This window comes from Echinococcus granulosus (genome assembly GCF_000524195.1).
Source record: "Echinococcus granulosus chromosome Unknown EG_S00003, whole genome shotgun sequence".
Lineage (NCBI taxonomy): Eukaryota > Metazoa > Platyhelminthes > Cestoda > Cyclophyllidea > Taeniidae > Echinococcus > Echinococcus granulosus.
This window is the reverse complement of record NW_020170383.1, coordinates 2098216-2125211: the sequence shown is the minus strand read 5'-3', so window position 1 is coordinate 2125211 and position 26996 is coordinate 2098216. Positions and strand designations below refer to the sequence as shown.

Here is a 26996-nt window from a genome sequence, read left to right as displayed (position 1 = left end):
CATCTCTACTCCTATGTTTTAGTCATCGGAGTCGATTTTTCGTCCGGACAGCTTTCTTTCATCTCTAGCCAAGGACCTTTTCCGTGCATGTCGCGGTGACGAAATCTTGTCTTCTAGTGACAGGAATTGCCCTTGTGTTACTTGTGATGGATTCCTTGTAATGGATAACGTTGCATTTCATCTTAAAGATTTCGTCGAAAAAGGGGATTATCATTCCGCGGTTCAATCCATTGCCCACACTATGCGTCGCTGCGAGGAGAACTTCTACATTGACGCCTTTCAGTTTAATGCGTACTCTCTAAGTTGGCTCAATATGCCCTTGCATTTTGCCAGACTTCGAAATATTGTTTCAAGTAGCAACCACATCGATCGATTCGTATCCACTCTGCAACTCATATCGATGCTCGATTTTTCTATATTACACCTCCTTGCGGACGAGAGCGGTCGAACTCCTGCTAATCTTACTGCAGCTTTAGATGATCCCCGCTTGACTTCTTTTATTAACGCTCCAACACGTTCAATTCTCAAAATTTTATTCGGACCTGTGACTTCTCTTAATCTACACAACCTCTTTTGGCATGGATTTGTTTCCCCTATCGACTTCAAAAATGAGGTTCCTGTGTGTTTGCTATACTTTCTCTTTGCTCTAGTTCTGTCGATAGATGAACAACTACTGAGTACTTTTAATAAACCTGCGGTTGCTGACTCCAAACTCCCTGAATGCTTTAAGTCATTCTCCACAGAACTGTTACCCAATGACAATTATTCACCATTTCTCCGGGAACCTGAAAATTTAAATCCCGTTTTCTTGAGACCCTTTATCGACTTGTTTATGACGCGCCGGTATTTTGACGCAACCTGCCTCGGAGTGCTCTGTATTGCCTCGGTGCTTCGAAATGAATTTTGTCGGGTGGTAAACTGGCCCGAGGGTGTACTCGCCTCTGAAAATAGGGTTTTTCTAACTTTGGATGGTATACTTAAAATGCGGCTACAAAAGTCTACTCTGGGACCCATTCACTTGGAGGAGTGGAAGAATTTCGGGCAGTGTATTGGACCCATCAATTTGCTTCTCCTTGGTGGTGTGTTTTGCGCAGAGGAAGGACCTCTCCTAAGGCGTCGGCTGGCTCACGGTGAACTCTTTGAAACGTCTGTATCCGATTGCGTCATTTGGGAAGGCGTTGCGCGACGTTTAAAGTTTTGTATTTTTCTGCTACTTAACCATATGAGAGGGGGTAATACAGCCTTGGTCATCCGTGATCTCGACGTTAGGCCAGACACATTCAGTCTGCTTGCTCGTTATGCGGTAGCCGCATGTGGATTGTGGTCCGCTTGGGCCTCTTTTTTCCGAGTGTTTGCAGAATTGGATCAAGTGCAGCAACCGCGAAAACTCCTTTTGCATAGGGCTCAACTTTGGTTTCCGGGGCTACCTGAAAGGAGTGATATTTCACTTCATTCAGTAGAGGATGCTGTAAGCATTAATAATCCCACGCCTAATATTGATTTGATAAAATAGCCGATCGGGAGATAAGTCCTGAAAATGATTCGAAAATCCGAGAATATATATATCGTGTTATTTGTTTTGCGAAAACTTGAGCAAATTGTCTATATACTCGGTAACATGAATCTTACAAGACACTAGGGCATTCACTCTAGCCTATGCCAATTCCGTCAATTCTAATTGAAGCTATTTATAATCCAGATGGGTTCATTGCCGAGTACGATCTCCTTCAATTCGATTTACCATGCAATTGCAGGCAACTTGTCTGCGATATCTTAGTTTATGACCATCCTACTTTGTTCTTCAGTAATAGTGATGCCAGACAAGCACTACTCCTAAGTAACCACTAATTTAATCCAGCTTAGTGCCATTCCCAGCTTTTTCCAATTCAGTGGTATCGACAGAACTGATAATTCACAATTTACTTTCCTTTAAAAATTCATTTTGCAGGTTATGATACTCCAACATGTTGATAAGGTGCGGTTTAATTTAACCACTAAACATGTTTTACTGTAAATTGTTTCTGAGACTCTGCACCGTAAAATTATTTCTGTCTGATTTTAAGTATTTTTTTCACTTTCTAGAGTGAGTTCTTACCTACAGTGGATATGTCTCGGTTGTGGCTGTGGAAAGCCCACTACGTATGTGGTCGTAATGCCCGCCATCACAATGGCAACCACAGTCCTTTCAAGATTGTCCAGCAACTTGTCAGAATAATGCAAAACTTGGAGACCTGTTCAAAGCTCGCTTTCGACCAGTACTCTATCTTCAGCTCGGTGAGTTTTTCAACTTGAACATTTTACATGCAAGGGAGAATCGACATGTGTGACTACGACAAAAGATTAACTTAGGCATGCCTCGAGCATTCACCACTTAATTTCACACATTTAGTCCTATTTACTCATACCCGTATCCACTCCTTGGCAAACAGTCATCACGGAATATGTTGATGCCCTGTTAGAACGCTTTACTTCGCCTAAAATCATTTGGTTTTTATAATAGAACTTTGATAAAGCAGCCTTAATTACGCTCGTTCTGCATTGAACTTCACATAACGTTTGCTATCAAACAACCATTGTTTGTTGGCTAAACGGCCATTTTTAAGAGCAATTATCCGCGAAACTTTCGTGACTAACTTTTATTCAATTCGCAATCATTTGTTTGCACCTCCACTACACTGTACATTAGCTAGATCCACTTATTTGCATCCAGTCAGATGACCAATACAGGGTCAAGTCTTGGTTTAGCTATTTCGGTAACTTTTTTTTTAGTTTTCTAGCAGGTGTGAGAAAGAGATAGACAGTGCTAGTAGGTTCTGCCAAGTCGTTGTGCCACAATTACTGGCCGTGCTTTCCATTCTTGTGCTCTGCTGCTGCCATAAGGCAGGAATATGGAACACCTGGTTTGCGGGTTGTTTCATCGCCAATGACTCCGATACAATCGACCTTCCCGATTTGCCAAAAAACAGCTACGTACTTCTAAACACGTTTTCCATCCTTGCGGCCAAGCTAACTTCGGTGCTGGGAGCTGCAAATAATAAAAGTTTTGAAAATACCTTGCTGAAATTTATGATTCCACTCCCGTAGCTGAGGCATAACACAATCATTTATGCTACTTTTTAACAGCAAGATGCCTTTTACGTTGAAAACCACCATACCATTTCTTGTGTTTTCAGCCCATCATTGATTCATTTCTCAAAGTTAACATATTCTATTAGTCGCAATTTGTTGACTTGGCTTTCTCAGTGAAGCTGCCCGGTTATTGCACCACTTTAACAGATGCTAAAATAGACATAACTGTAGCGTCCCGAGACTTCCCAATACCGAGGGATAAACCACCATCGTATCACATAGCTTCCCTCCTCTTTTGAGCGTCGTTCCCGGCGCTCCCGCAGATCAATCTCCCGCGTCAGCCATTACAACGTAGTTAGTGCTGTAAAGAAACACCCGCGATCCGACCGTGCCAGTCAACAAACTAGCGTGCAACTGAGGAGATACTTGACCTCAACGTCACTGAGCCCTCTTGGCAACTTAACTGGATCTGGAGTTTCGTCCGGTTCGAAAAGTTGATTCAGGAATGGGGAATTGTGCTGGCCATTATGCCTGTCCATAGGTAGATGTAGGAACACTGGTAGGTCCATGGGGGGTTTCAGGTCTACTCCTCCTCGCCCCGTTGTTCCCACTTTAGAGGGTAGGGGAATTCTGTAACAAAACTTCTGGACGGTTCACGGCTAGTGTTGCTTCAGTTGTTAATAGCTTTTCCGCAGAACACGAAACTGGGATAGATGCCGAAGAGAGACGTCAACTTCAACCCATCTATTAGGAGTCATCACCATTCTCCCATCCGGAGCACATGTACTTCTTCCGCTCCACTAAGGTTTATCACGCAGAAGTGAAAATCAGGATAGATGTCCTATAGGATCGGGTTCGCTTCCCGCTGCCACCAATGTAGCGTCCCAAGACTTCCCTGAAGACAAAAGAAGACACTATTCGGGCAGAATACATATTCAGCGCAGAGGTGCTTGGGCTATTGGTATGGCCTGAAGGCCAGCGTGCCCAGTGAGGTACAAGAGGGCAAATTCAAAAGTGGAGCCTCGCGAGTACTGAGGGATAAACCACCATCGCATTACGCAACAACTAAATCCCCAGTTCCGAGGCAGCAAGGGCCAGCATGCCCATTCGGACTGTGACGATAGTCGCTGGTGCGCGGTCCCGATGTACCCCTCAGTCCATTTGGAAGTTATTGCGCTTACGTCTAACTCATCATCGGTATTGCCCAAGTGTGTCCTTAGTATTTGGGTGACTAACTCTGGAAGCTATCATGTGGAGCGAGACTCATCGGTCTCCGCTTCCCTGTTCCTGGTGTTCTTAGACAAGCCCGGTTGACTCATTTTGGACATATTTATTAAAGATGAGCAGATGGGGAGGAAAAGTGCAACGTTTAAGAAGCAGGGGAACCGCAGCCACTGGGCGCAGGAGAGGACGGTCCAGTCACGCGATTCGAGCCTTCCACTTGCCTCCTCCCTGAACGGTACATTAAAACAACATAAGTATTACAATCAGTTGATATCTAGTGGAAACGCTAGAAGGAGAGTTGGGAGTGGGCTAGCTCGTATATTCGCAAAGGGTGAGGGATAGTGGAATACCATTCTAATTGTGCGTGCACTTAGGCTGTGATGGACCATAGGTAATTTAAGTTAAAGTGCAGATTTAGATCCGCCTTCCCAAACCAGCTCCATAAGGAAAGATTGCATTTGTCGCTAAAAAAATTTTGTTTTGAAAGATAACTTAAGGCATTGTTTCCAGTTTATTCACATTCAAATTTCATTTAAGTCTGTATTTATGCCATATCCTTGTTTTTTCAGCAAAGGTGAGAACAGAAGCTCAGTATGCCATAACCGGCCTTAAAAATCAGGTAGTGTTCGTGCATTTTGTAAAAAATCCTAATAGTCATCACGAGCGTTAACTTATGGTATTGAGAGATATTTTTGTTTGTATTTGTCACTTTGAGAAATAACTGTACACGCATTGCCACTTGGACAGTTTTGGTTGTGTGGTATGCCCGTGCCGAAGAAGAAGAGTAAGAATACTTCCTATTTCTCGCATGATTTTATCATTGCGAATCATGGAGATATCGTAAGCGTCATCGCCATGATTTTTATTGGTGGTATGCTATTCCCGGTAAGAAATATACCCATTTGTATTTCATAATATGGATAATTTGGTTTTCATGCGCATACCGACTGAACATGTTTTCATCTTAAGGGTCCTTCACGAGCAGCTTCCCTGTTTGTAGCAATGCAGCATAATGCAAGCAACGAAAGTATGTACCCCGCAAATTATCCTCATAGCTTGTAATATAGGGGTTGACAGCATGTCGGATGTCCTCTACACAACAGGACGGTATGATCTACTGGCTGTTTTCTTTTATACACTGATTTGTATAATTGTACATGCCGTTATACAAGAATACATATTGGATGTAAGTTGTAATCAAGCTTGCATGTTTCTTAGAAAATGTCCAAAAAGCTCCACCTTCCTCGATTCATGCAATCCAAGTTCAATGAATCTGGCCAGCTCCTCTTCTTTTACGTATTTTCTGTCTATTGGGCTGTTTACGCTCTTATAAATGAGCGCTTTTTGACGAGCTTAGATGGACTCTGGTCGGGTTACCCTCATGCTGTCATGCCTTTTTGGATTAAAGTATTCTTCATTGTGCAGGTTTTTTGGTTGTTTTTTTGTCGATAGTTCTTCTAGATAAGTTACTGGGTGCACAACTTTCCAGAACTTTATTTCCAGAAGGTTAAAAAAAGTGAAATGACAAATCGGGTATTTTATTCTTCACTCTTCCTTATTGGCGTTTCTGCAGGATATTTCATGAAGTAATTTATGGATTTCATGTACACTTTTAGCTTTTCCAAACTTACGATGATTCTGGTTATCTTGCATTACGTAACTGATTCATTCTTCCACTTTTCACGTCTAATGAAACTCTATGGCCATGTGGCAGCTGTCAACTTCGGGTAAGTGCGCTTCCAGTTTTCCTATTTATGTGTGTAGGTTTGCGGTGTATAATGGACTATACATCGTTTCTCGCATTATGTGTTCTGTGCTAGCCTTCCTCACGTTCTAGTAAGACACTGTCCGTTAATCTTCGAATCTAGTTACGGTTTACCTCAGCATAGCATCCCGACCATGAATATTGTCAGTGGAAATTTTAACACCTGGATTATCCGGTAATTCTATTTAGCATGTACAGATTTTTGCGTTTGTGTCCACCAACTTCTTATGTGCGTTTGCCCTTTATGTAAATGTTCAAATGTGGTGTTAATGATTGTTGTAGGTTGAACTGTATGATGTTCGTACTGCTTACCCAAGCTCACATGGTGTGGACTTTCATCAACTACCACTTCACCAAAATGCGTGAAAGGAAAGCTCAACAACATACAAATAGTGTGTACATTACGAACAACGATCTACAAAAACGCAAAGAAAAGCAGCAAAAGAAGGGTAACTTCCGCTTTATGAAGGGGACCCCGTTTGTACTACCACAGGCTTTACTTTCTGTGATTTCTATTTTCAGCCAAACAAGAGGATGCAAGGGAATCCCTTGAATACAGCAATAACGGCGTCAAGCAAAAGAAGCAAAAGGCACAATAATTCCTACTCTGGTGACTTGAAAAGATTGTTCCCTGAATTGACGCACACTGTTACTCCTTCCAGCAGTGTCTTCATCTAATTTGTTTTTTACCTTCATGCTGCCGGACCCTGATCCCTCTAAAATGACGTTTCGGGCCCGCTTTAATTCTCTTTGTGGACTGGATCTCTCCATGTACATGTCCTCCCTTTTGGTCAGGTTGGCCTTATTCGGTACGCCTAAGAATTCCTCAACCTCTTTCCCAGTCATGTCTGCAGTCACTCTTACTACCTTCACTCCCTCACGTGACTGACCCGTTTAAGTTTGAATATACTACTTGTGTATTTATATGCGTTAACCTTTTGCTATGGAAGATTCAATTTAATCGCAATTTCGAAATTCACTTTTCGTGTCTTCTCTTGGAGCACTAATATTGAGCCGTCAGAGTATCGCAGCTAACCATTTCAGGTGACTATTGGTTCGCAGCTTCTCGCGCAGCGAGGGACAATCGTTCCCAGAACGCGGTCCTGCTGATACTTGCGCCAAAAAACGGAACAATCTCTTGGATCAATAGCTAGTCCTAATGTGTGGCCCTTTGATATCGGAACAGGTTTCAAAGGATCTCAAGTTTTGGCGAAATTAACGCGACAAGAGCATGAGGTAGTCGGTACGGAGCATACGTAAAAAGTGTATTCAATTTGAATAGATGCGATATACAAGTAGGCAGAGAGGATAGGTAGCTTCCCACTAACAACACTTCAGTTGAAGCACCAAAATATCCAAGGCTAACGAAAACATGTTATACGTGTCCACGATTCAGGAATTTCTTCACGCGGAAAATGCGAACGATCCAGTTCTCGGTGGTGAATGCTTCCTCCAATGTCTCCAATTCAAAGTCCTTATTCCCAATTACAGCATTTCGAACGCGGTCATAACCGGGAGGATGGTCTATAGTGGAAAAAACAACGATAAATAGAAAATCATGAAATGCTCACAAGCACTAGTGTAAATTTACTTCACTGACACCAGCGCTGCGGTACCCAGGTCGCATATATATCGCCACTAGTAAAAAAACATCACTAATGTTTACAAGAAAAGAAAAAATGTAGTTGCAATTAACTGCGAGCGCTAATCGGTTAACACGAAATCGGAGTTATGCAATTAAACCATGACAGATGGTAGGATGTTTGTTTTCCGGGAATTTGCAACTAAAGCGAGTGAAACGGACAAAATGAGCCTACTAGGAGAGGTGTACTTCTCCCAAAATCGATAGTACGACATTTTGTAGAGAAGGCAGTTTAGAAAGGTAGATGACCCCTCCTTGTCAACGCGATACTCTCCAGCCTTGCTGAAGTAGTCCATTTCTTTGACATGCCGACCCTTCTCAGTGCTTCCCGCAATGCGAACCATCCACAGAAACTTATTGATATCTAGAATGGAAATACGCCATCAAGAATAAAGTTGATAACTACGAGGAATCATTAGCAATGGCTAAAAGGCAATGACTAAAGACTTAATTGTTGATGGCGCCTAGGTGGTTTCTGTTTGGTTGACAGCAAATAAGGATTTTAATCCTTTAAATAGCAATATTTTGTTGTTGTGAGGCTGGACGTTTGTATAATAATTAGGAGATAATAATTGTCGCTAGGGATGGCGTTATCATTACAATAAAGGTCGTAAAAACTCAGAGAACCAAAGCTTTACCATCAGAGGAGTACGAGGAGGCACCCCCGAAAATGACCAGAACGTAGTCCACATCTAGCTCACGAAGAATTTCGTAGGCGTCTTCCTCACTGGAGGCCATAGCCTGCCCGACACGCCCGATGTGAGTGTTATTCCACGTGTTGTTGTCCACCAGTACCGTGCGATTTGCGATGGCTGTTATCTGATAGCCATAATCCCACCACGACATTATTTTGGCATCCTTGAAAGACATAATAAATACACGACAGTCGAACTACGACAAAGACGGTGGCTATTTCAAAGAGGGTATGAGAAGTGAACATGAGAGACGCGATGTGACTGCAGCCGTAAATAACGATAACTCACAGGAGGAGTATTCTGTCGGAGCCAGTAGTACGCCTCACGATAGTCATCGAAGAGGACCGTTTCACCGTTCGACCGCTGCGCAGCCATAACGATGCTGGGTGAGGAGTAGGCATTCGAGGTGACCCAAATACAGTGCTGGCTGTAGAGTGCCAGAACTATTACAACTGCAGCAACCACAATAGAGGCAACCTAGCCCAGAAAAAAAAATTACAGTATTATGAAAATTCATGATCAAAAATGAGTCATGACCATGAGACACGTGCAAGATGGGAAGAATGCATATTTAAAAGCCAGGAATGCAAACACACAGTCTACAAGACACCATTTGGAGCCAAGTGAGTTTTGATTTGCAAATGGTGATAACTCACTTGACTTTTAAAAGGATACGTTAGATCGAGATAGTTCCCTGTGATGGAGTTTTTCGTCTGCTTGCCAAGCGATGAAAGACGTTTCTGAGATAAAGCACTGCTTAAGTTAGCACCCGCTGTGAAGCTATCACGGGGCGATGAGCCAGCGATCATGTTGGGCAGGAATGTTCGGAGGATATTGGAAACAGCCACACCCGAGAGGATGCACATAATGGGGGCCAAAACAAGCATCAACCGTACCATTACGCCCTGTAAACGCCGTAATGAGGTCTAAGTTGAGACGTGTTTCGTTACAATGAATTAACTCGATAAAATGGGAAGTGGTGTTAGTAAGTGAGCTCAATTACAAAATTTTACAATTAAGCCCAGACAAACTTCTATGAAAAAATAAATAAAAAGGTGGAAGAGGATTCATCGAGCAATAAAAGGCACTTACAGAAAAGTAGAGACTTAGTATACCATATATGATAGCAAAGATGCTTGCATCCGTCATCTTTTTGAAGCAGTAGTACAAACCGACTAAAAATTACAATGCCAAAAGCGGTAGTACCCATAAGAAGCAAAAAAAAAACACTAGAAAACATTGGAAAAAAGTGCAAAAACGGAAGTAATTTTACGAAGAAAGTGATTTGGTCACTAAAAAAAATTACCGGGAAAGAAAATAGTCATAAAGTGAAGGTCGAAGAAGTAAGAGCTCCATGTTGTCGGTTGATGTTCGGAAACGGAAGCGATAATAGGTAGGTGATTTTTGGCGTAGCTCAAATCCAAAAGAGAATAAAAACGACCCGTCCATGGAGCGATTTTTCCTACAAAAGATTATTGCCGAAATCAAATTAGGATGAATTACAAGAAGAGACCTCAAAGGTTATTGCTTTTAACGTTGCAATGTGGGAATCTGGCCAATTTATTTGTACGCAGTTGATTTCAAAGCAACAATCAAATCCGAAATAGGAAAAAGCCTCACCTGAAAAGTACAAAACTCCCACAGCAATGCAAAAAATTAAACCCAAGGTAGAGGCACCAAGACGAAGAATCTGATAAAAACGGTCCTCTGTTGTTCGCGTCCGTAAGTAGTTAGCGAAAGCGACAATCTGGCACAAACCAAAGACACCAAGAGCCTACATACAGAGTAAAATGTGTGTACAGGTAAAGTTACCCCCATATGCTCGCTTGAAAGGATGGGCAGAAAGCCGACAAAACTTATTTGCATAGACAGAAGAGTGCCAATACAATAAAACTAAATAAAGCGATTAAACAAAAAACGAAATCTACGACGGAGTAAGCGACGTAAATACGGTGAGAAAAGCGACCAGATATCATGAGAGTGAGAACATGCAAAGGTATCGTGTTGAGCAAGAACACATAACCTCCCCAAGAGGAAACCTAAAATTGCATTAAGATTTATCAAAATACCATGTAAAAGTAAGCGATTCCAGTCAAAACCGAGGAAATTATTGACCCAGTATTCACAGATTTGACCCAAAAGTAGAATGTTAAAAGCATACAGAAGATGGCGATGCCTTCATTATCATAGGAACCAGCGACAGATCGGCTGGTATATCCAGGAACGATAGAGATCATTGCTGAGGCCACAAGGGCCGATGGCAAGTCCACCGCCTCTTTAGTAAGAAGAAACGTAACGAACACGGTGAAACTAAACAAGTTAATGAAAACAAAATCAGCTAACCAGGAAAATGCGGGGGCGAGAAACACACATACATTGCGGATATCAATTGTTAAGTGAACCAGGTGAAAAAGTCGATAAAATAGAGTAGCGGTCATCATTAACCCAGGGTAGATCGTGCCACCGATAATGCGACCAAGAGGATACCACGCCATATCGTCGAACCAATTATGAAAACTATAAAATCCTTCTTCTGTCATAAATTTAGTTGTCCGGTAGTTAAAATATGGGTCAAACTCGTGTATCATTGATTCAAATCGTAACACAGAAAAGAACCTAGTTAGAATTGCTATAGAATAGAAGAATGAATTTGAGACACTACCCATAGTTCCCGACAAGCAAAGGACCAAAATCAACACTAGAGTTTGTTGTTTCTTGTGTGAAAGCATGATGGAGGCACGCACGCCAAATTAAATTCCGGGACACCGAACACAGCAACCGCAGAATACTCAATAAAAGCGCATACAATACGTCACAGGCTTTAACTGTTTTAAAAATATGCCACACAAAAAACAAAAACAATGTGCAACTAAAAGACAAAATCTTCAAAAACAATAACTTTTTTTCAATTTTGGTAAAGTGGTGGGTTGATCAAAGAGCGTAGGGGCGAAGACGTCTGAAAGTGGACGGGATTATGTAATGCTTTCGGTGCATTTTTTAACTCCCGACTTTGGAAAAGAAAATGGCTTAGGTCTCTGGTCTTGTGCATCTGCAGAATGAGCTGGACTCTGGGCCTAGGCATTAGGTCTATTTTCCTCTTCATGTAAGTCTCTGAGCGCAAAAATATAGTAAATGTGTAGGTCTCAATATTGGCAGAGGTCTACTCTTTTTCTTAGCCATTGTACCTTTGATAGATAGCTTATCTGCTGGTCATGCTATTGGTTTCAATTTCACTTTAGGAACCTCGAGTTTTAAGAGCGTGTTAACACAGACGTTTTTAGCTGCCTTGTCAGCGTTACCGCTATCTACAATTTCCCCCTTCCCCCAAGTAGTGTATGAAGGTGTGGTGTTACGTGCGAGTATATGATTCTGATAGTATAATGTAGCGTCCCGAGTCTCCCTGAAGACGAAAGAAGACACAATAATCGGGCAGAATATACATATATTCAGCACGGAGAAGGTGTCAGGGCTATTGGCATGGCCCAAAAGGCCAGCCCACCCAGCGAGGTACAAGGGAGCTGATTCAAAGTACAAAGGTGGCGCATCACCAGAACCGAGGGATGAACCACTATTGTATTAAAATAACGATCTATCAATGGGGTTTGCGAGTAGGAATACTCGTATGGCCAAATAGTCGGAGTGGTTGAAGATGTAGCAAAACAGTTACGACTACGGAAGAATGATTGGGTAGGAATGCCATTTTGTTTTTGAGGAGTGTCATCTAGTAATAAAATTCTATTTGGTAGCAAAAATCTATACCATTATACTGGGGAACGAAAGCAGTTTTCGTCGAACAAAAGGAGAGCGGCACTCACAAGGTTTATGAATTTCCCTTTTTCTCTATTTTCATTGCAAATATGCTAGGTTGATAAGTTGTCATCATGGTCAGTCTGCGTCTATTTCGTTGACCAATCAAGCTATCGAGTACTAGGTCACTCGAGCTTGGTGCCATTTGGACCTTGAATAGCTTTGGTGAGTTGGATTTTATGAAGTTTGTCGGTCTTTGCTTGTCGATAAATCCATGACACTAACTACCCCCTCTAAATTTGATCAGGGTAGCAACTACGATTTTTAAAATGTTACTTCAGACACAATCTATTTACATACCTATATTTGGTATATCTTGGCCTACAAATCGTCTGGGAAGAGAACACATTTAACTGCTAAGTTAATGCATGATTTCGGGGTCTTGGTATATGTATTTGGGTATTTTTTACTTGTGTCTAATACTTCTGAACTATTTTTCGTTAGTCAACTTTGTCCCCTATTTGAATCTGGAGCTTCAGACTCTCATTCGGCGTAGAGGTGCACCTCCGTGAAGATGTTGAATTTGACTGATATTCAAAGTACGTACTCTTTACATACAAATGTGTTAGAAATCGGTTTAGCTCTGATGACTATGGGTATTGCATTCTTTGGTCTTGGCATGATGCTTCTGTTCGATGCTGGCCTACTCGCCTTGGGAAATGTAGGTCCCAAAACATACTAATTCCACTGTTTAGATTCTTTTTATTTTTGGACTTGGCTTGTTCATTGGTGCCGATCGCATAATTCGCTTCTTCTTCCAACGGCATAAATTGAAGGGGACGTCCTTCTTTCTGGGGGGCATTTTCGCGGTTCTCCTTGGATTCCCACTCATTGGAACATTAATTGAACTTTATGGATCCTTCTGTCTCTTCGGGTGAGATTTTTGTTGCCTTTGCTATGCATTTCTGAATAAATCAGTAGTTATAAACCTTTTCCGTCCTGAGTACCACTTTTGTTCTTGTTTCAGCGGTTTTGTGCCGGTTGTTATTCAATTCCTCTACAACATCCCCGTTATCGGATGGATTCTTTATCTGCCATTTATTAACAGAGTATGCCGTCACTGATCTCATGATACTTAGGGATTTGTAGTTTCATACTTGGGTTCTCTACATTCTACTCTACTTCATTTAAAAAATTTTTAAATTGCTAACTTACGTATAACCTTTTGTTAAGCTTGTATAAAGCATCACAGCGAAAATAAGAGTCTAACTTTCGTTTTCAGGTCGTCGTAGCGCTCAGCGGTCAATCCAAGTCGATGGTATAAAGACATTTGTCTTCTTGTTGTACATAAGCGTGCTCATGCCCTACAGGTTCCGACACTGCCAACTCGGTGTGCAAAGTGGCATTCAAGTTCGTTTTAACATTCACTCTGGGTAAAATACATTGCTTAAAACGAGATGACTATTAAAATACACTGTTCTAACTAGAATGAGATTAGAAATTTGACGTACTAAAACCATTTAACGAAGCACAGACATTGATTTAGCGTTTTGGCAATGCAGTTTGTCTGGGTGTAATCGGAACACAGACGCCAGAGAAAGTGGCCGCAGTCTTGATTAATCGGTCCAAGGTGCTGATTTGGTGTCAGTTTGGTAGTGCCCATCTTTCCATTCCACAATGTATGTTTTTCCTCAGGACAAACAGCGAACTCCCTTACTTCAGCATAGTGTGGGAGGAACACGTCGCTCAATTCTCGCATTGTTAAAGATAGGCGCCGCTCCTACATGGCCTCCTGATGAATTGCGTGAGGCCACGTAATGCGTGCTTTACCAGCCATGATCAGAAGGCTCCGACGTGAGAGTGGTACAGCAACATTGGGGGGAAGATTGACCTGAGCAAAAAAGTTGTAATCATGGTAATGGGGGTGAGTACCTGTGGTGCGGATAATTGGGAGGCGGCAAAGTTCATGTATCGTCCCCATTCTTCACCAACTCAAGGGCCGAATGCGGGGGACGTGAAGGTCATGTTCGCAGCAGAAGCTAAATTCAATGAAATGAGACGCTCACCCCGTAGCCAGGTGTCGTCAACGTGGGGAACAATTGCAGCTCTTCTCTCTGGGAGGTACTCCAAGTTGCACAGTTCGACTGGATGGAGATCCTTAGATTTGACACCACTGGTACGCCTACGTTGATGAACGTGCTGAACTAGAGGACGGATATTATCCGGAAGTCCCGTAAAGTACTTGAAAGCAATGCGTTGCTTCTTGAAGTTAACCTTCAAACCGAAGTCCTATTAAGCACTTATTTGTTGTAATCAGCCTATCACAAACCTATCAAGTTGTCCAAGAGAATGTGAACAAGGTCGGAAAGTAATGACTGTTTATTTCTGCCAGATTGTGAAGGAAGTCATGGAGACTCGTCAGTCTTCTTTGTAAGGTTTATCTCCTCTTCTTCAAAGATAAAGTCATTCCGTACCGTTGCAAGATCGGAACGAAACCTCCCGTATGGTTTTCACGACCACTTTCGTTGCGTGCACTGGTATAGTATGTCATAGAGCACAAGCAACAAAATGTTAAACGCGCATACCGCCCAGAAAACTGCAGGTAGGGAAGGAGAGACTGTACATTGGGCAATTTGGTCCCCAGTTTTTCCTGTTTACACAAACTGCAAATACGAATGCCCCTATAGCCGCAAGCTTGTGGCAGAACACCCGTGGGAGTACTTTCCACAAACTTGGCACTCAACCTTCACGAGCTCACCAAAAGCTGACCTCGATATTTGCAAAAAAATCTGTACGGGCATCTAAAAAATATTTATAATAAAGTGTTCTAGGGTTTTACTATAAAATATCGCAAAATACATGGGGCAGCCTTACTCACTTACTTAAAGTTTGCCGCGTTTCAGTACATCAATGTAATTCTGATTTAGATTGCCGCGTCAGAAAATTTGAGCGCGGAATCGGTTCGGGTTAGGTGTGTCAGTTCTGGTCCTAGAAAACGTTCATTTGATTTATTTGTAGTTTGGTGCAGTGTTTGTAAGCACTCTTTGACTATGAGAAGACCTATTTTTGTCAAATTTAGTTTTTGGTAATTCCTCTTCCGATACTTGGTCTGGTGCTTTACGGACGTAGGACCAACAGTTTATGGCTTTTTCAAAGCTAATGGTGGATATTTATAGAAAGGTCTGTGATGATACTATCATGCTGTTAATTTAGGAAGGGCTCATTGTGTCATAGTTTGGGTGTCGTTGGTTCGGTATTCTGTTAGATGTGGCGTTTGTCTATAGGGCATTTTCAAGAAATAATTGTTTTTTTGAAAGTCACGGTTGTCACAATGTTACAGCATCTTCTACTTTGTGTTGGAGCCTTACCCATAATGGATACATGGATGTCAAATTTACCCGAAACCCTCACTAACGTTCCCCTCTCGATGCTAGCAATTCCTGGTGAGTTTTTTCCTCATAAAAGTATAGTCAGCTGTAGAAATCATATGTATATATATATGTTACCGAGTAGGATTTTTCTCTAAAAACTTCAATAAAATTTTTAACTAGATTCTTATTGTGGGTACTTTTGTTACTTTATTCAATTTACATTCCTACTATCACATTTATTACTGGAATTGCAACATGCGCTCATTATAATGCACTTCCAACATCTGATGCTAATTTTGACTTATTAAGCTTATTCAATGTCTCCTGGTTCAATTTGTCCTATTTTAGGCTCCCATGATTCCTGCTCTTATTGCTTAAACTGTGAATGTGAATTATCTCAAGACAACGAAGCATTCCCTGCTTTGATGCTTCTTGGAAAATTCGGTAAGTTACTCTCTGCTCGGTGGGGTCGGACTCAGGACGTCAGCTTATCGGAACAACTCGCTGCGGGAATCCGCTACTTTGACTTTCGTGTGATTCACCGTGAGGTTGATGGTCTCTTCTACTTTGTCCATGGTCAGTTTGCAAATGAAGTGTCGGCAGAATTGTCAATCATTCGCTCCTTTCTCCAAGAGCACCACAAAGAGGTTGTTCTACTGGATTTCAATCACCTTTACTGTTTTTTTAAGCCCGACTCTACTTCACTTCTTGAAAGGACCATTGTTAAGGTGAGTCACTTGTTCCATTAAGGGTATGTGCTGTCATTACCAATGTTTTACATTGTGCCACTAATGCAGGTGTTTGGCTCGATGCTGACGCCGCGGTCAGAGCATATTCCATCCCTCAATGATTTGTGGAGCGGTAATTTCCAGGTGGTTTGCTTTTTACATGTACAAACGGAGTCACCGGTCATGTGGACATGCGAGACGATCTCTTCTCCCTGGCCAAATACAGTGGTTGTGGATAAGCTCATCGCCTTTCTCAATTCGCATCCGCCGTGGGTTTTCACGATATTCCGGAATTTGGGTTTTCATAAATTTAATAAATGCCTCCTACATTTGAGCGAAAAACAGGATTTTGTCGGAAAAGTGCCAAACCGTCTCATCCCATCATTTAAATCGGTAACATCTAATTGGCTGCTTGAGCATTGTTTGGGGAGTAGGTGCGTCAGTAAATTCGTCAAGTTGGTGAGCATCGAACTAAGACGAGTTTCTAAGCGAAATATTTGCGAGGTCGGTTATTTTTAGACATACAAGATATGTTTATCACCGCTATTCTCTTCTGCTTGTTACGTTCACCAGTAACATTGCTTCGGATAACCTCTATCCACTCACCTCTGATTAAATACACGATAAATTTCAGATGTTTAATCCGGTAAGTTGAGGTTTCATCCCTTGGACGGGTGGAGATGTCAAAGTCTTTAAGTGAAACCCCACTTGCACATATGCGCGCGTCTTAAATAGGTTGCAGGGAACAAAGTCCTATTCTAATGACATGGTTGGTGTGACCATCCCAATCTACTTTTTTGTTTGCTTCCGATTCACGGAAGTCGAATTTCATTGAATGATATCTGTTCTTCTGGAGAGCTTTATTATTACTTTGAATTGGTGAAAGTTGTCGAAAATAACACGTGTTTTCCAGGTGTCTCATCTGACTAAATATACGCACAAGTTATTTTGCATCGGAAGAATGGATTTTTCGTAAGAGGTGCTAGTGAGCACTGTGTAAATATTAGTCTCATGCGTGACTGCCGTTGGTAGCGAAGAAATTATTGTCATTTGACTCTTATTGGTGCAAATGAGTATCATATTGCCGGAACTATTTTTTGATTCAAGCAATTGAATGAACTTCGCGCAGATCCCATGCTATGCTAAATTAAACATGCTTCGAAGGCAAAGCACTAACCAAGGTTGGTTCTTATTCTATTGATGTTTATTGTTTCTACGTCATCTTGGCTGTATTCTTACCTAGGCACTAGCACTTCTAATTCTTGATCTCAACGACGCCACTTTTTTGAGCTTAGGGGATATGCAGATTACATGGATGTTTAGTATGATTTTTTGCTAGCAATAATTCGTCAATACCTCATATGTTTAGCCACTTTATTACGGAGTTTCTGAAGGTAAATTGTTTTGGGGACATAGAGATCCTGAACAAAGCTACTCGGAATGGCTTAAGATTTCTTGAGAATGTATTCAAAATTTGTTAAGAGCAATTGAATTGCTATTGCAGTTGATGTTTAGTTTATTTATTGAATCAGTACCATATTTAGCTACTTATTCTAAGTTTTCACTTACAGTTCCACAATTTAAGGGAATCCTTATGCAGTCAATGCCATTATTCTGTGATATGTACTCTTAGCTTGCTTCTATAAAGACCATTTATCGTATTTCCAGTCAATAACGCCTTTAAGGATAAAAAAGAAGTGTTGCAACTTCTCAGGAAAATATGATGACCCGAATAAAGTTTTTGTCGCCTACCGCATCCTTTCTGCGATTTGTAAGACAATAATTCTATGTTCCTATTTTAGCGCAGGCGTTGACAAATTCCATGTAACGCAGGGAGTCCTGACTCCAGACTCGGACTACATCCTAAACCACATGGATTCGGATCTAGCAGTATTGGCTGCGTCTGCGGGGGAGAGGGTAATCGAATGGCTTACCGAAGAAGTTGGACAACGCAACGTAGTAATGATCGATTTTGCAGTCAAAATGTTCCCTCATTTTGCAAAAGCTGTGATAAGCATGAACACCTCGAGGCAGCTTTAGTTCCTCCTGTACTTTCTACTTTTGGTTACAACGAACATTCTTTCCTTAGTGAAGTAACATTTTTTGCGTAATCTGGAAACAAGTTTCTTCTAGAGCCTTATCTTGGCGAAATATGCAAACGGGCAGAATTTCTAACAAATCGTAAACGTCGGGTCTGGGGATGTCGTTGCAGTGTAATTGCTGAAACGTGGTAGCGGACACTAGTGCAATGTCAGTGAGGCGCCGTTAGATTTTTTTCTGGGCGGTTGGGTGCTTTTATCCCTCTTAGGGAGAGCAATATTGATGTATGTCCAGTGGCACGGTGGGGAACATGGCCGTCTGAGTGTACTTCACGGGCGGGTGCGACCAGTCCATTACAAGGGGCAGGCTCGCATCATGCGCCAAGTTTGACAAGCTGTAAATCCCTTTTATGCTACGTAAGTGTAAGGTGTCGCCTCCTCGTTCCAAGGGTTCGAACGCGGAGACGGGTGGTAGGAAAGAAATTATTCGATTAGGATCATAACCACTTAAAATACGTTGCATGGGTTAAGGCTATGGTGGATTCTGAGGATCTTGTGGTACAGTGATCTAAATCGTTGTTTGTGGTGCAAAAACAATCTATATCATAGCCGAAAGCCCATTTGATTATTATAAATTGTTGATTTGTTTAGAGTATTTGAAATAATCAATGAACAGAGGAGTAAATAAAAAAATTTTTTAAAATAATCCCACTGTTTGACCTTAAGGCATATTTCTTAGCGAGATTAAATTTCAGGTCATTCCATCTATTTTACTCTTTTCCAAAGCTAACAATCACTGTTAACATCTTGAGCTACCAGCGTTGCATGCTTAGACAACATGCGTAGGTATGTCACCACTCATGACTTTACTGTAATAAATGAGATAAAGAAATCTAAAGGCGTGTAAAAGTGCCACACTTCATTTACTTTCTGTAAGCGTGTGCATGATTTAATGTATGGCCTTGAAAGGCATGATACACGCGTTGAAAGCATGTTGGCGTCTAGCACTACTTCTGAATGTGCACTGAACGAAAACTTTATGCTTAAAAGCGATGCAGCATTCATTAAAGTTCAGGACACTCCCACAATTTGGCTAGGCTTACTACCTCCAGATTCAAATTGGGTTATTTATGGACGTGCAAAATTCACTCTACTCCACAATAGCAGTGTCCAAGTTTTCGGAGCTCATATTAAAAATGCTTCCTCTCTGACGTTGGACGTATATTCTCCATCCACACATGCTCCTATTGATGTAAAAATACCTTCGGATCGTGGTAGTCTTTCGAGCGCCTCATTGCCTATTTTGGTCTCCGAGATTGCAGATGTCACCAAACTTTCATCAGAACACTTATGGGATAGATTGAATAATCTAACCACACACTCAGTTGATTTGCTTCGTGTTTCAGCTGCCGTTTTGCTTCAACCTCTCTCGTGCCCTGTCATCGACTCGATTACCCAAATGCGATGCTTTAAAAAGTTGTTTTTCCCCCCAAATTGGGGTTATGTTTCTGAGAAGCTTGCTATTCGCGGTGACACATATTCTTTCGAATTGGCATTTGTTGATGAGGGTTTTATTGAATCCTCGGAAATGAGTCATTTTTTTGAGAAGATCATTTCATTGAACAGTAAGTCGCCATAATTCCGTGCTTACACTTTCAGATGCCAGGAGTCCAAAAATTCTTGTCTGCGGTCCTGCTAATTCTGGGAAGTCGACCCTTATAAGACGTCTTATCAATCGTTTGTTATCCTCAGGTGGCACAGAGGCAGTTGCAGTTCTAGACTTTGACCCCGGTCAGTCTGAGTTCACGCCCTCTGGTATGTTGAGTCTCACCCTGGTTAGAAACTTTGTTCTTGGACCACCGTTTTCCCATCCACTGCATGGACTATTTCGGCCAATCAGGCAAGTTGCGTTCCTCTTTTCCGAATCTTTCAGTAATCGTGCTTTTGCATAACTGGCATGGTTTTCACCGTCGCCTAGCTCCATCCGTTGAATTAATTGTTGACTTCAGATGCTCACATCACGATTCAGAACCCAGATTTAACCCATTTATATTCATCCCCTACAGGCAATGTTTTTATGGGGGAACCTCACCTTCGGTTAACCCTAGTTTCTATGTCGAATGTCTGCGATATGTTTTCGAGGATTTTAAAGAGTGCATTGAAGCTCCGTATCCTGTTATAATTAATACGATGGGTTGGACACAGGGTAAGTTACTAATACCACATTACCTCATCACACGATACTGCTTTTTGACAAATTAAAGGACTTGGACTCACATTGCTCACGGAGCAGGTCGTATTGACCAAACCGGATGTAATCGTCCAATTGTACCAGACTGGCCCTAGGGGCAATCCCCGTTTAAATTTGCCCGTTCTTGCACCGGAGTTCTTAAGAAATGCAAAGGGATGGTACTATGTAGTGAGTTATGATGTTTTTCTCTTATCACATTTGAAAAATTCGTCTTTGAATTTTTGCGATGTAACCCTACTCAGTACCGTGTTTTCTCGTCCCGTTATTTCAACTTTTTTTCCAATTTCGCCGAATTTGTTGGCGTTTAATCGACGAATGTTATCGGAATATTTTGATGTGCCTCGCTAGTATTTTACTACCTATCGTTTAGACTTCTGTTGTGTAAACGGAATTCACTAATATTTGAGTCCTTGAAACTTATTGGAAGATTGAAAATATTTCTTTTTGTATTTCTCCTGTTCATAATCCCAAGTAGGAAATCACTGTTCACCTTTAAAGCAACCATAATCATGACCATGTTTCCATGGAACACTTATTTTTACGGTTTGTAATTTGTTAAGGACCTATCGATGGAGGTATTTGATCACGAAGTCATTCTCATTCCATCAAAAAGTCGCTGGTAAGTCCTCACTACGCCTTCGTAGCACTTCACCAGGATTTTATCAAAACATATAGATACGAAGCTCATGCTTTACTAGTTACAATTCTGTCAGCAAGGTTTGAAAGTGTGAGTTTTTCTCTTTTAGCGGCCCCGGAGGCTTCACATCCTCTCAGGATCAGCGTGATCTGACACTGCTTGGTCATCTTCTGTCTGACCTCGTGGGTGCAGAGACGAGTTTGCCCGGCTCGGGTCTCTGCGGTCGCGGCGAGCTGCCACTGGGCCACCCAACCGCCCACCTACTCGATTGTGTGCCCTATACCATGCCTTTGGCTGTCTCTTCTGGAACACCCGAGGTCGCACGGTCTCTGGCCGTCCACCTTCTTCATCAACCCACCGGCGACACAGATGCTGCCCTCTACTGTCTGCCAACCCTGGCGAACTGTCTCAATGCCACTCTTGTTGCGCTCTGCGCGGTTCCTCAGGAAACAGTAGGCATTCTCATTTTGTTTTACGGTCTACTTACTTTCGTTGTCGATTGTGCTCCCATTGATAAAGATAATTTTATCGGCTTGACATACTGAACTTATTCAGGGAATGCACAACTTGGATAATGTTTTGTCTCGCTTACTAAGCATTTGCAGCCTTAAAATCCATTGTGGATGGTAATTTTGTCTCAAGTGGCTTTAAATGCAGTTTTCAAGTACCATTGTGCGAATCAGAAAGGACGGTAAGTTTGATTTGCTGGCCGCTAAAATACGGCTGACATTTGACGTGAATTACCAGTTTTCTACAGGTTAGAAATGCAGACTTAGGGCTGCTTTTTATCTGCACTAGGTTATCATGCTTTATTCCTTAGGGCTTTTGCGTTAGCACTGAAATCTCCGCATTATATCTGTAGATCATTCCTCCTACTGAACCGGGTGGATTAACTTTACTCTCCCATGTACCACCCTGCGAGTGTCTCGGCCTTGGTGAGTCTCCTCTTTTTCTTAGATCGCCACAGAATGGCCACGTTGGATGGGTCTAAAACCCATAAATCGCCTTGATTCAAAATTTTGGAATCTGCGTTTTCGAACTTGCACTCCGATTGGCCAACTCCGCGCCAAATTCACTTTATAAGCATTACTGCACTTGTTACATTTTAGGAACAGCCCTAAGTACATGAAAACCGTAACCATTTTTTTTACTTAAACTAAGGTAGTAGAGGTTCTTTGCTTTAAAGACTTATCTTCTTCCTGCATTGGTTGGGATTACGAGTAGTCAGGAGCTTGGTAAGTCAAGCGCGGGTAGCAAGTCAGGCGTGAGTGTGATCCCGTCAATGTTCGTACTCATACATACGTTGGCATTTCAGGCTGCACCGTTAACAGAAATGGATATATTTGAGTGACGTGTCACCAAGACATTGGCTGATATCCCTCTAGTCGGAAGACCCTGTACATTTGAATGTATCACTAAAACATGGCTTCACTATAACCATTAACAACATCATTCTTCAGCTAGATGATGTTATTATTCAAATCTGTTCATAGGTTAACGTTTTTTGCCTTTGCAGCGGTTGTGAGGGCATTTGATCCTGACTTGGGTTTAGTCTACCTCACCACTGGCGTACCCTTAGAAAAACTGGCCAACGTCAACGCAATCATACGGGGCAAAGTCAACCTTCCTCAGTCCATATTTACCGAACAAGTATGTTCGTCTTTTGTTCAAAGGGGATTGCCATCCCCCTTTTCAAGATCAAAATGTGTATTGTCGTCATATTTGTAGCAAGGTTCGAAATATCGCTTTATGTGAAGAGGATAATTTTGAACAAAAAGGTAGTGAGGTTAATCCATATTTAAACAGAATAAACTATTTCCCCATTTCAACTAGTCATATCTAATATTTGTATTTAAAGTGCTCTTCGTCATATTCGCGTTCTTGAGATTTCTTGTGAACTAAGAATTTGTTGGGTCTTGGTGGTAAAATAATTGGATTAGAGGCGCATTTAGAATACGTAATAGCCTTTACTTATCACTCATGTAAACTTTACGTCCGTTCTGCTTGTGAATGCCTTAATTTGTAAAATAATTACCACTGCAACGTAGCCATACAGATCCGCTAGGAATTGATAAATGTTCAACGGCATATATTATTCGAAGGCCAGATATTATTCAAGCCTAACCACCAATATGTTATGGATTGACTTGAAAAATGCACGCAGTGCCAGATAAGTAGTGGAGTAGATCAGAGGACAGGAAATGAGTGCGCATTTTCAAATACATTCTATGTGAAAACATCAATGTTAAGTCAGCAAAGGCTCTGTTCTACTAATGCTAATAATGCGGTTAAGCGCGCGTAAGACCTCATCCGCACAGTGAAAATAATTCTCAGATGAGACCTCTAGCTGACTTCTGAGACCTATTTACAGGTACTAATAATTTAAAGATGCATGAGGTTTTTCTAAGGAGTTGATCTGTTTTTGTGAGTTGGCGCCCTAGTGTCCTGAGTCAGATAAGTGCATAGTGTGGAGGCGGAGAATACCTCTTCCTCTTTCACCACAAAAGGTTTTTTCTCTACCACTTTCCATAGCCCCTCACAACAGAGGCTCTTCTCTCCTATCCAGCGCAGCGGCGGCTGCTACCGCCCTACCTCGGAACTGCCTGCCCCACGGGCGCTGGTCGAACTGGTCTTCCCACGCGTCGCCACCATCCTCGCGTGATGCACCACTCACCAGGTTCCCTGCGGGATTCTGCACATTTTTGAGACATGTATTATTGTATGTATCAATTATATAAGCATATTTGTCCGTCTTAGTCGTTCGTTATCTGTTAATTCACTTCTGATCGTTTGTGTGTCCGTTAGGCCGCGGGTTTACATAAATGCATTATAAATATACATACCCCTCACACATTTCTTTATGTGACATCTATCGTCAATTTAAATTAGTTAATCTGCTGAATATTTTGCCACTACTTGCTTTCACCAGTCAATTAGTGAGTGTAAACACCTACCCCCTTGTTTGGTTCTACTGCGCTGCCTGCACAGTGGAGACAGGTGGTTGCCCTGGAATACGGCTTCTATTCCCTTCCCTGTCCGGTGCGTATGGCTAATTAATAATGGGTGAATTCCAAAACATGATATGTGATTCTTAGGATTGCTTCTGTCTCCAGAAAATATTAAATACCTCATTGAATTCAAAAAAGTTGAGTCAAATTCACTTTATCTTCTTTAAGTTAGAACTTTATAGGACTGCCTATTTGAGGCTACGTAATGTCGTGCTCACGGTAAATATATTTCCTTCTCTGCAAATTAAAAACTAACCACTCCTCGTTCCACTTTCATGCGATGGTATTCTTCACCTGTTTAGCTTCTGATACCACTGGTCTTTTTGCTGACTGAATTGCAGCATCGGGCGGACAGATGACATGCCTTGGTATGCTGCACAGAATGAAGTTGACGTCCTATACTCCGTTACTAACTTGAGTGTGAAGATTTCCAGAAGTGGGTTGATTTCACTACAACTAGACTATTTTTAAATTCAAAACTTGTGCCAAAATTCAATAATCTGGCTTATAATCCGTACGTTGAGTGCGGTTAAATGGATGGCAAGGTGTTTCTTCCTAGCGTTTTCCAGGCCATTACGGCATGTAGAATTGCAGGTAGAAGTGGATTTCGGTGGATAGAGACCACGGAACTGGTGATCTGGGCCTTGACCATCCTACAGGTCTGCTTTCTAGCAACCGCCTTCTCGGTGGACGAAATCTTTCATCAAGTATTCACTCTCCTCACGTTTTCGCCAATCCACGGTGGTGTTGATTTTGTGCCTCTCAACGAAACAGATGCGGGTATCACTCTGATGCTTACTGTTGGACTCTGGAAGATCCACTACAGCCGAGCCATCAACAGTCCTAGAGTGGATTCCTCTTTCCAAGTGAGTGAAGCTCATTTCACGGTTTTCAAGTCAATCTCAGATGTTTGTCTCAGCTCTGGACTACGGGCACCTTACTTCGCTGAGAGTGCAAGAATTCTCCTGGGTATTGCCATGTTGGTTTCGTTCTGTAACTTTTTCTCACCCCTCTTTTCGCGAAAGGCCTTTCTCTTTACCGTACTGGGGGGCGGGCTGGCTTGCATGACTGGCATCCTTATGATTACAATTTGGCTCCTTGAAGTGCTCAGCTGCAGCAAAGCCCTGTCACTTGGAGGTATAGCGCAAAATGCCTCGCGGGTCATCTACATGCGAACCTTGGACGTGCGCCCAGTCATCCTGACAACCAGTTTCTACCACTATCTTATCTGCGCCATTGTCTTCGTGTTTGAAACGCCGTTTCTTCTGCTTAAGATGAAAGCCTGAACTGAACCCGTGGGGCGCTATTGCCGAAACTCACTGAGTTCATAAACACCAGCCATCAACTTTTACATCATGACGTAATGTCAGGAACTTTGGACGCGAACTATTATAGTTAATGACGTTATAATATTATGACTCAAGATAGAATTGTCCCTTGATGGTGTTAACAATGGAGTAAATGTCTAAAGAGGATTCAATTTGTTAATTAAATAATGACATTGCAATTGCGCGAGTTGGTAATGATGATAGCAGGTTCTAGTTAGTGAGTGATAGGACTTTCTTCACAAGAAGGCCAATGTTATCGAAGATGTCAGCAATTGTAGCCGTGGCACACATGTAGGCAGGGGCAGTAACAACCTTGAGATTCTCGTCGACGCAAACCTCCTAGAACGAGGAAGCATATATCAGCACATTGATTCAATCGCCGATTGTGAACGTTGTAAAACGCAAATTTGGCAACAAGGCTAACGTTACAGTACGGTAAGATCGCAAATGATTGTCTAGATATGATATTGGCTCGCTGAGAAGTTGTTTTTAATCGATGGGCATCAGAAGTTAGGCAGGCCTAGTTTCCTGACCTATTCTAAAGCACTAATTACCACTACGAATAGCAAGATTGAGCCGAAGATTGGGAAGAATGTTGCTCTGGCTGTGAATAAAGTTGACCGAAATCACCGCTAAGCATGGTCACATACGTAAACTTACAGTGATTTCGCATTTTTCGTGAACGGCACCCATACTTTTGATAGCCCTAGCGGTGCCAGCGTCTGTACCGGTGGTCACGTGAACGCCGGGCAAGCAACGGGCCGCCAGCACCGGAGCAATGCAGCAGAGGCTGATAAGGTTAAAAAGTTGTGGCAGTAATAGGCAAAGCGGCCATTAGAGACTTTTGGTTGTAGATTAGTGCACTTAGTTCGAGATATAAACTGGAAACTTGATTACTAGCCATGACCCGCAAAAGCTATTTAGTGGTGAGAAATACGACGAATGCTGAGTCTGTAAGGCGCAAAGGCTTAATCTGAAGCGGAGAGATAATAACTCAGATAAAATTCCGATGTCGCGCTTTTCATTGCTAAAGTATGGACCCAATAACATCATCTTGCGTAATTTGGTTCGTTCAATATTTAACGTCGATGAATACAAGCAAATACCAAGTGCATTGGCAGTCATACCCAATCGGCTTCTTTGCGTGCACAAAGTCTTCCAGAACTCTTTTGACATCTTGAAGAACCTCGCAAGAAGCGCCAGCGGAGGCAAAATTTGAACTAGAAATGAACTAGCTAGAAGTGAATTACAGTGTGGTGGCTGCTCCAAAGCCGCCTGGAATTAACAAAGCATCAAATTTTTCAGACTTAAGCTCCGAGATAGGAGCGACTTTTCCACGGCTTATACGGGCAGATTCCACCAAGACATTTCTACTAGATTAGTGAGCCAAATCTGGGCACCTTTTTTCCGCAACTTCCGATCCGGTGGAGTGGTCTGTGACGTGATCCTGCTGAATATTTGGAGCGAAAACGAAAACATCGGCACCGGCTTT

At 42.1% G+C, this 26996-nt stretch overlaps 7 protein-coding genes across 7 annotated transcripts in view; 4 read left to right on the top strand and 3 right to left on the bottom strand. All coding sequences in view use genetic code 11, as the record gives it.

Annotated features, from left to right (window-relative positions):
- Nucleotides 1-160: 160 nt before the first annotated feature.
- EGR_00915 (Transmembrane protein C6orf70) lies at nt 161-3084 on the top strand (the record flags this gene model as incomplete). The annotated part of the gene is made up of 3 exons (XM_024490164.1): nt 161-1468; nt 2083-2274; nt 2770-3084. 3 exons carry the CDS (start codon nt 161-163, stop codon nt 3082-3084), a joined length of 1815 nt encoding a protein of 604 aa, XP_024355567.1.
- A 1971-nt stretch (nt 3085-5055) lies between these two features.
- Nucleotides 5056-6657, top strand: EGR_00914 (Translocating chain-associated membrane protein; the record flags this gene model as incomplete). Its single annotated transcript, XM_024490163.1, has 10 exons — nt 5056-5178; nt 5263-5320; nt 5349-5479; nt 5512-5718; nt 5755-5879; nt 5910-6020; nt 6058-6129; nt 6162-6233; nt 6341-6507; nt 6581-6657. 10 exons carry the CDS (start codon nt 5056-5058, stop codon nt 6655-6657), a joined length of 1143 nt encoding a protein of 380 aa, XP_024355566.1.
- Nucleotides 6658-7433: 776 nt separating this feature from the next.
- On the bottom strand, nt 7434-11124 carry EGR_00913 (Dolichyl-diphosphooligosaccharide--protein glycosyltransferase subunit STT3A; the record flags this gene model as incomplete). The annotated part of the gene is made up of 13 exons (XM_024490162.1): nt 7434-7582; nt 7876-8064; nt 8339-8558; nt 8684-8872; nt 9052-9300; nt 9488-9570; nt 9702-9857; nt 10016-10169; nt 10208-10288; nt 10324-10434; nt 10465-10705; nt 10739-11024; nt 11058-11124. 13 exons carry the CDS (start codon nt 11122-11124, stop codon nt 7434-7436), a joined length of 2175 nt encoding a protein of 724 aa, XP_024355565.1.
- A 1592-nt stretch (nt 11125-12716) lies between these two features.
- EGR_00912 (Vesicle transport protein GOT1B) lies at nt 12717-13960 on the top strand (the record flags this gene model as incomplete). Its single annotated transcript, XM_024490161.1, has 6 exons — nt 12717-12741; nt 12772-12863; nt 12898-13076; nt 13170-13258; nt 13425-13552; nt 13838-13960. The coding sequence occupies 6 exons, from the start codon at nt 12717-12719 to the stop codon at nt 13958-13960; spliced, it is 636 nt and encodes a 211-aa protein (XP_024355564.1).
- A 174-nt stretch (nt 13961-14134) lies between these two features.
- EGR_00911 (Alkylated DNA repair protein AlkB) lies at nt 14135-14943 on the bottom strand (the record flags this gene model as incomplete). Its single annotated transcript, XM_024490160.1, has 2 exons — nt 14135-14431; nt 14875-14943. 2 exons carry the CDS (start codon nt 14941-14943, stop codon nt 14135-14137), a joined length of 366 nt encoding a protein of 121 aa, XP_024355563.1.
- A 572-nt stretch (nt 14944-15515) lies between these two features.
- On the top strand, nt 15516-18281 carry EGR_00910 (PI-PLC X domain-containing protein; the record flags this gene model as incomplete). Its single annotated transcript, XM_024490159.1, has 4 exons — nt 15516-15585; nt 15862-16241; nt 16876-16887; nt 17910-18281. The coding sequence occupies 4 exons, from the start codon at nt 15516-15518 to the stop codon at nt 18279-18281; spliced, it is 834 nt and encodes a 277-aa protein (XP_024355562.1).
- Nucleotides 18282-25714: 7433 nt separating this feature from the next.
- The window catches only part of EGR_00909 (ES1 protein), a gene marked incomplete at both ends in the record, with an annotated part of 1624 nt that continues 342 nt past the window's right edge, over nt 25715-26996 (bottom strand). Inside the window, 2 exons of the mRNA XM_024490158.1 lie at nt 25715-25843; nt 26165-26294. Of these exons, the coding sequence (XP_024355561.1) occupies nt 25715-25843; nt 26165-26294 (259 nt within the window). The remainder of the gene's footprint in view (nt 25844-26164; nt 26295-26996) is intronic.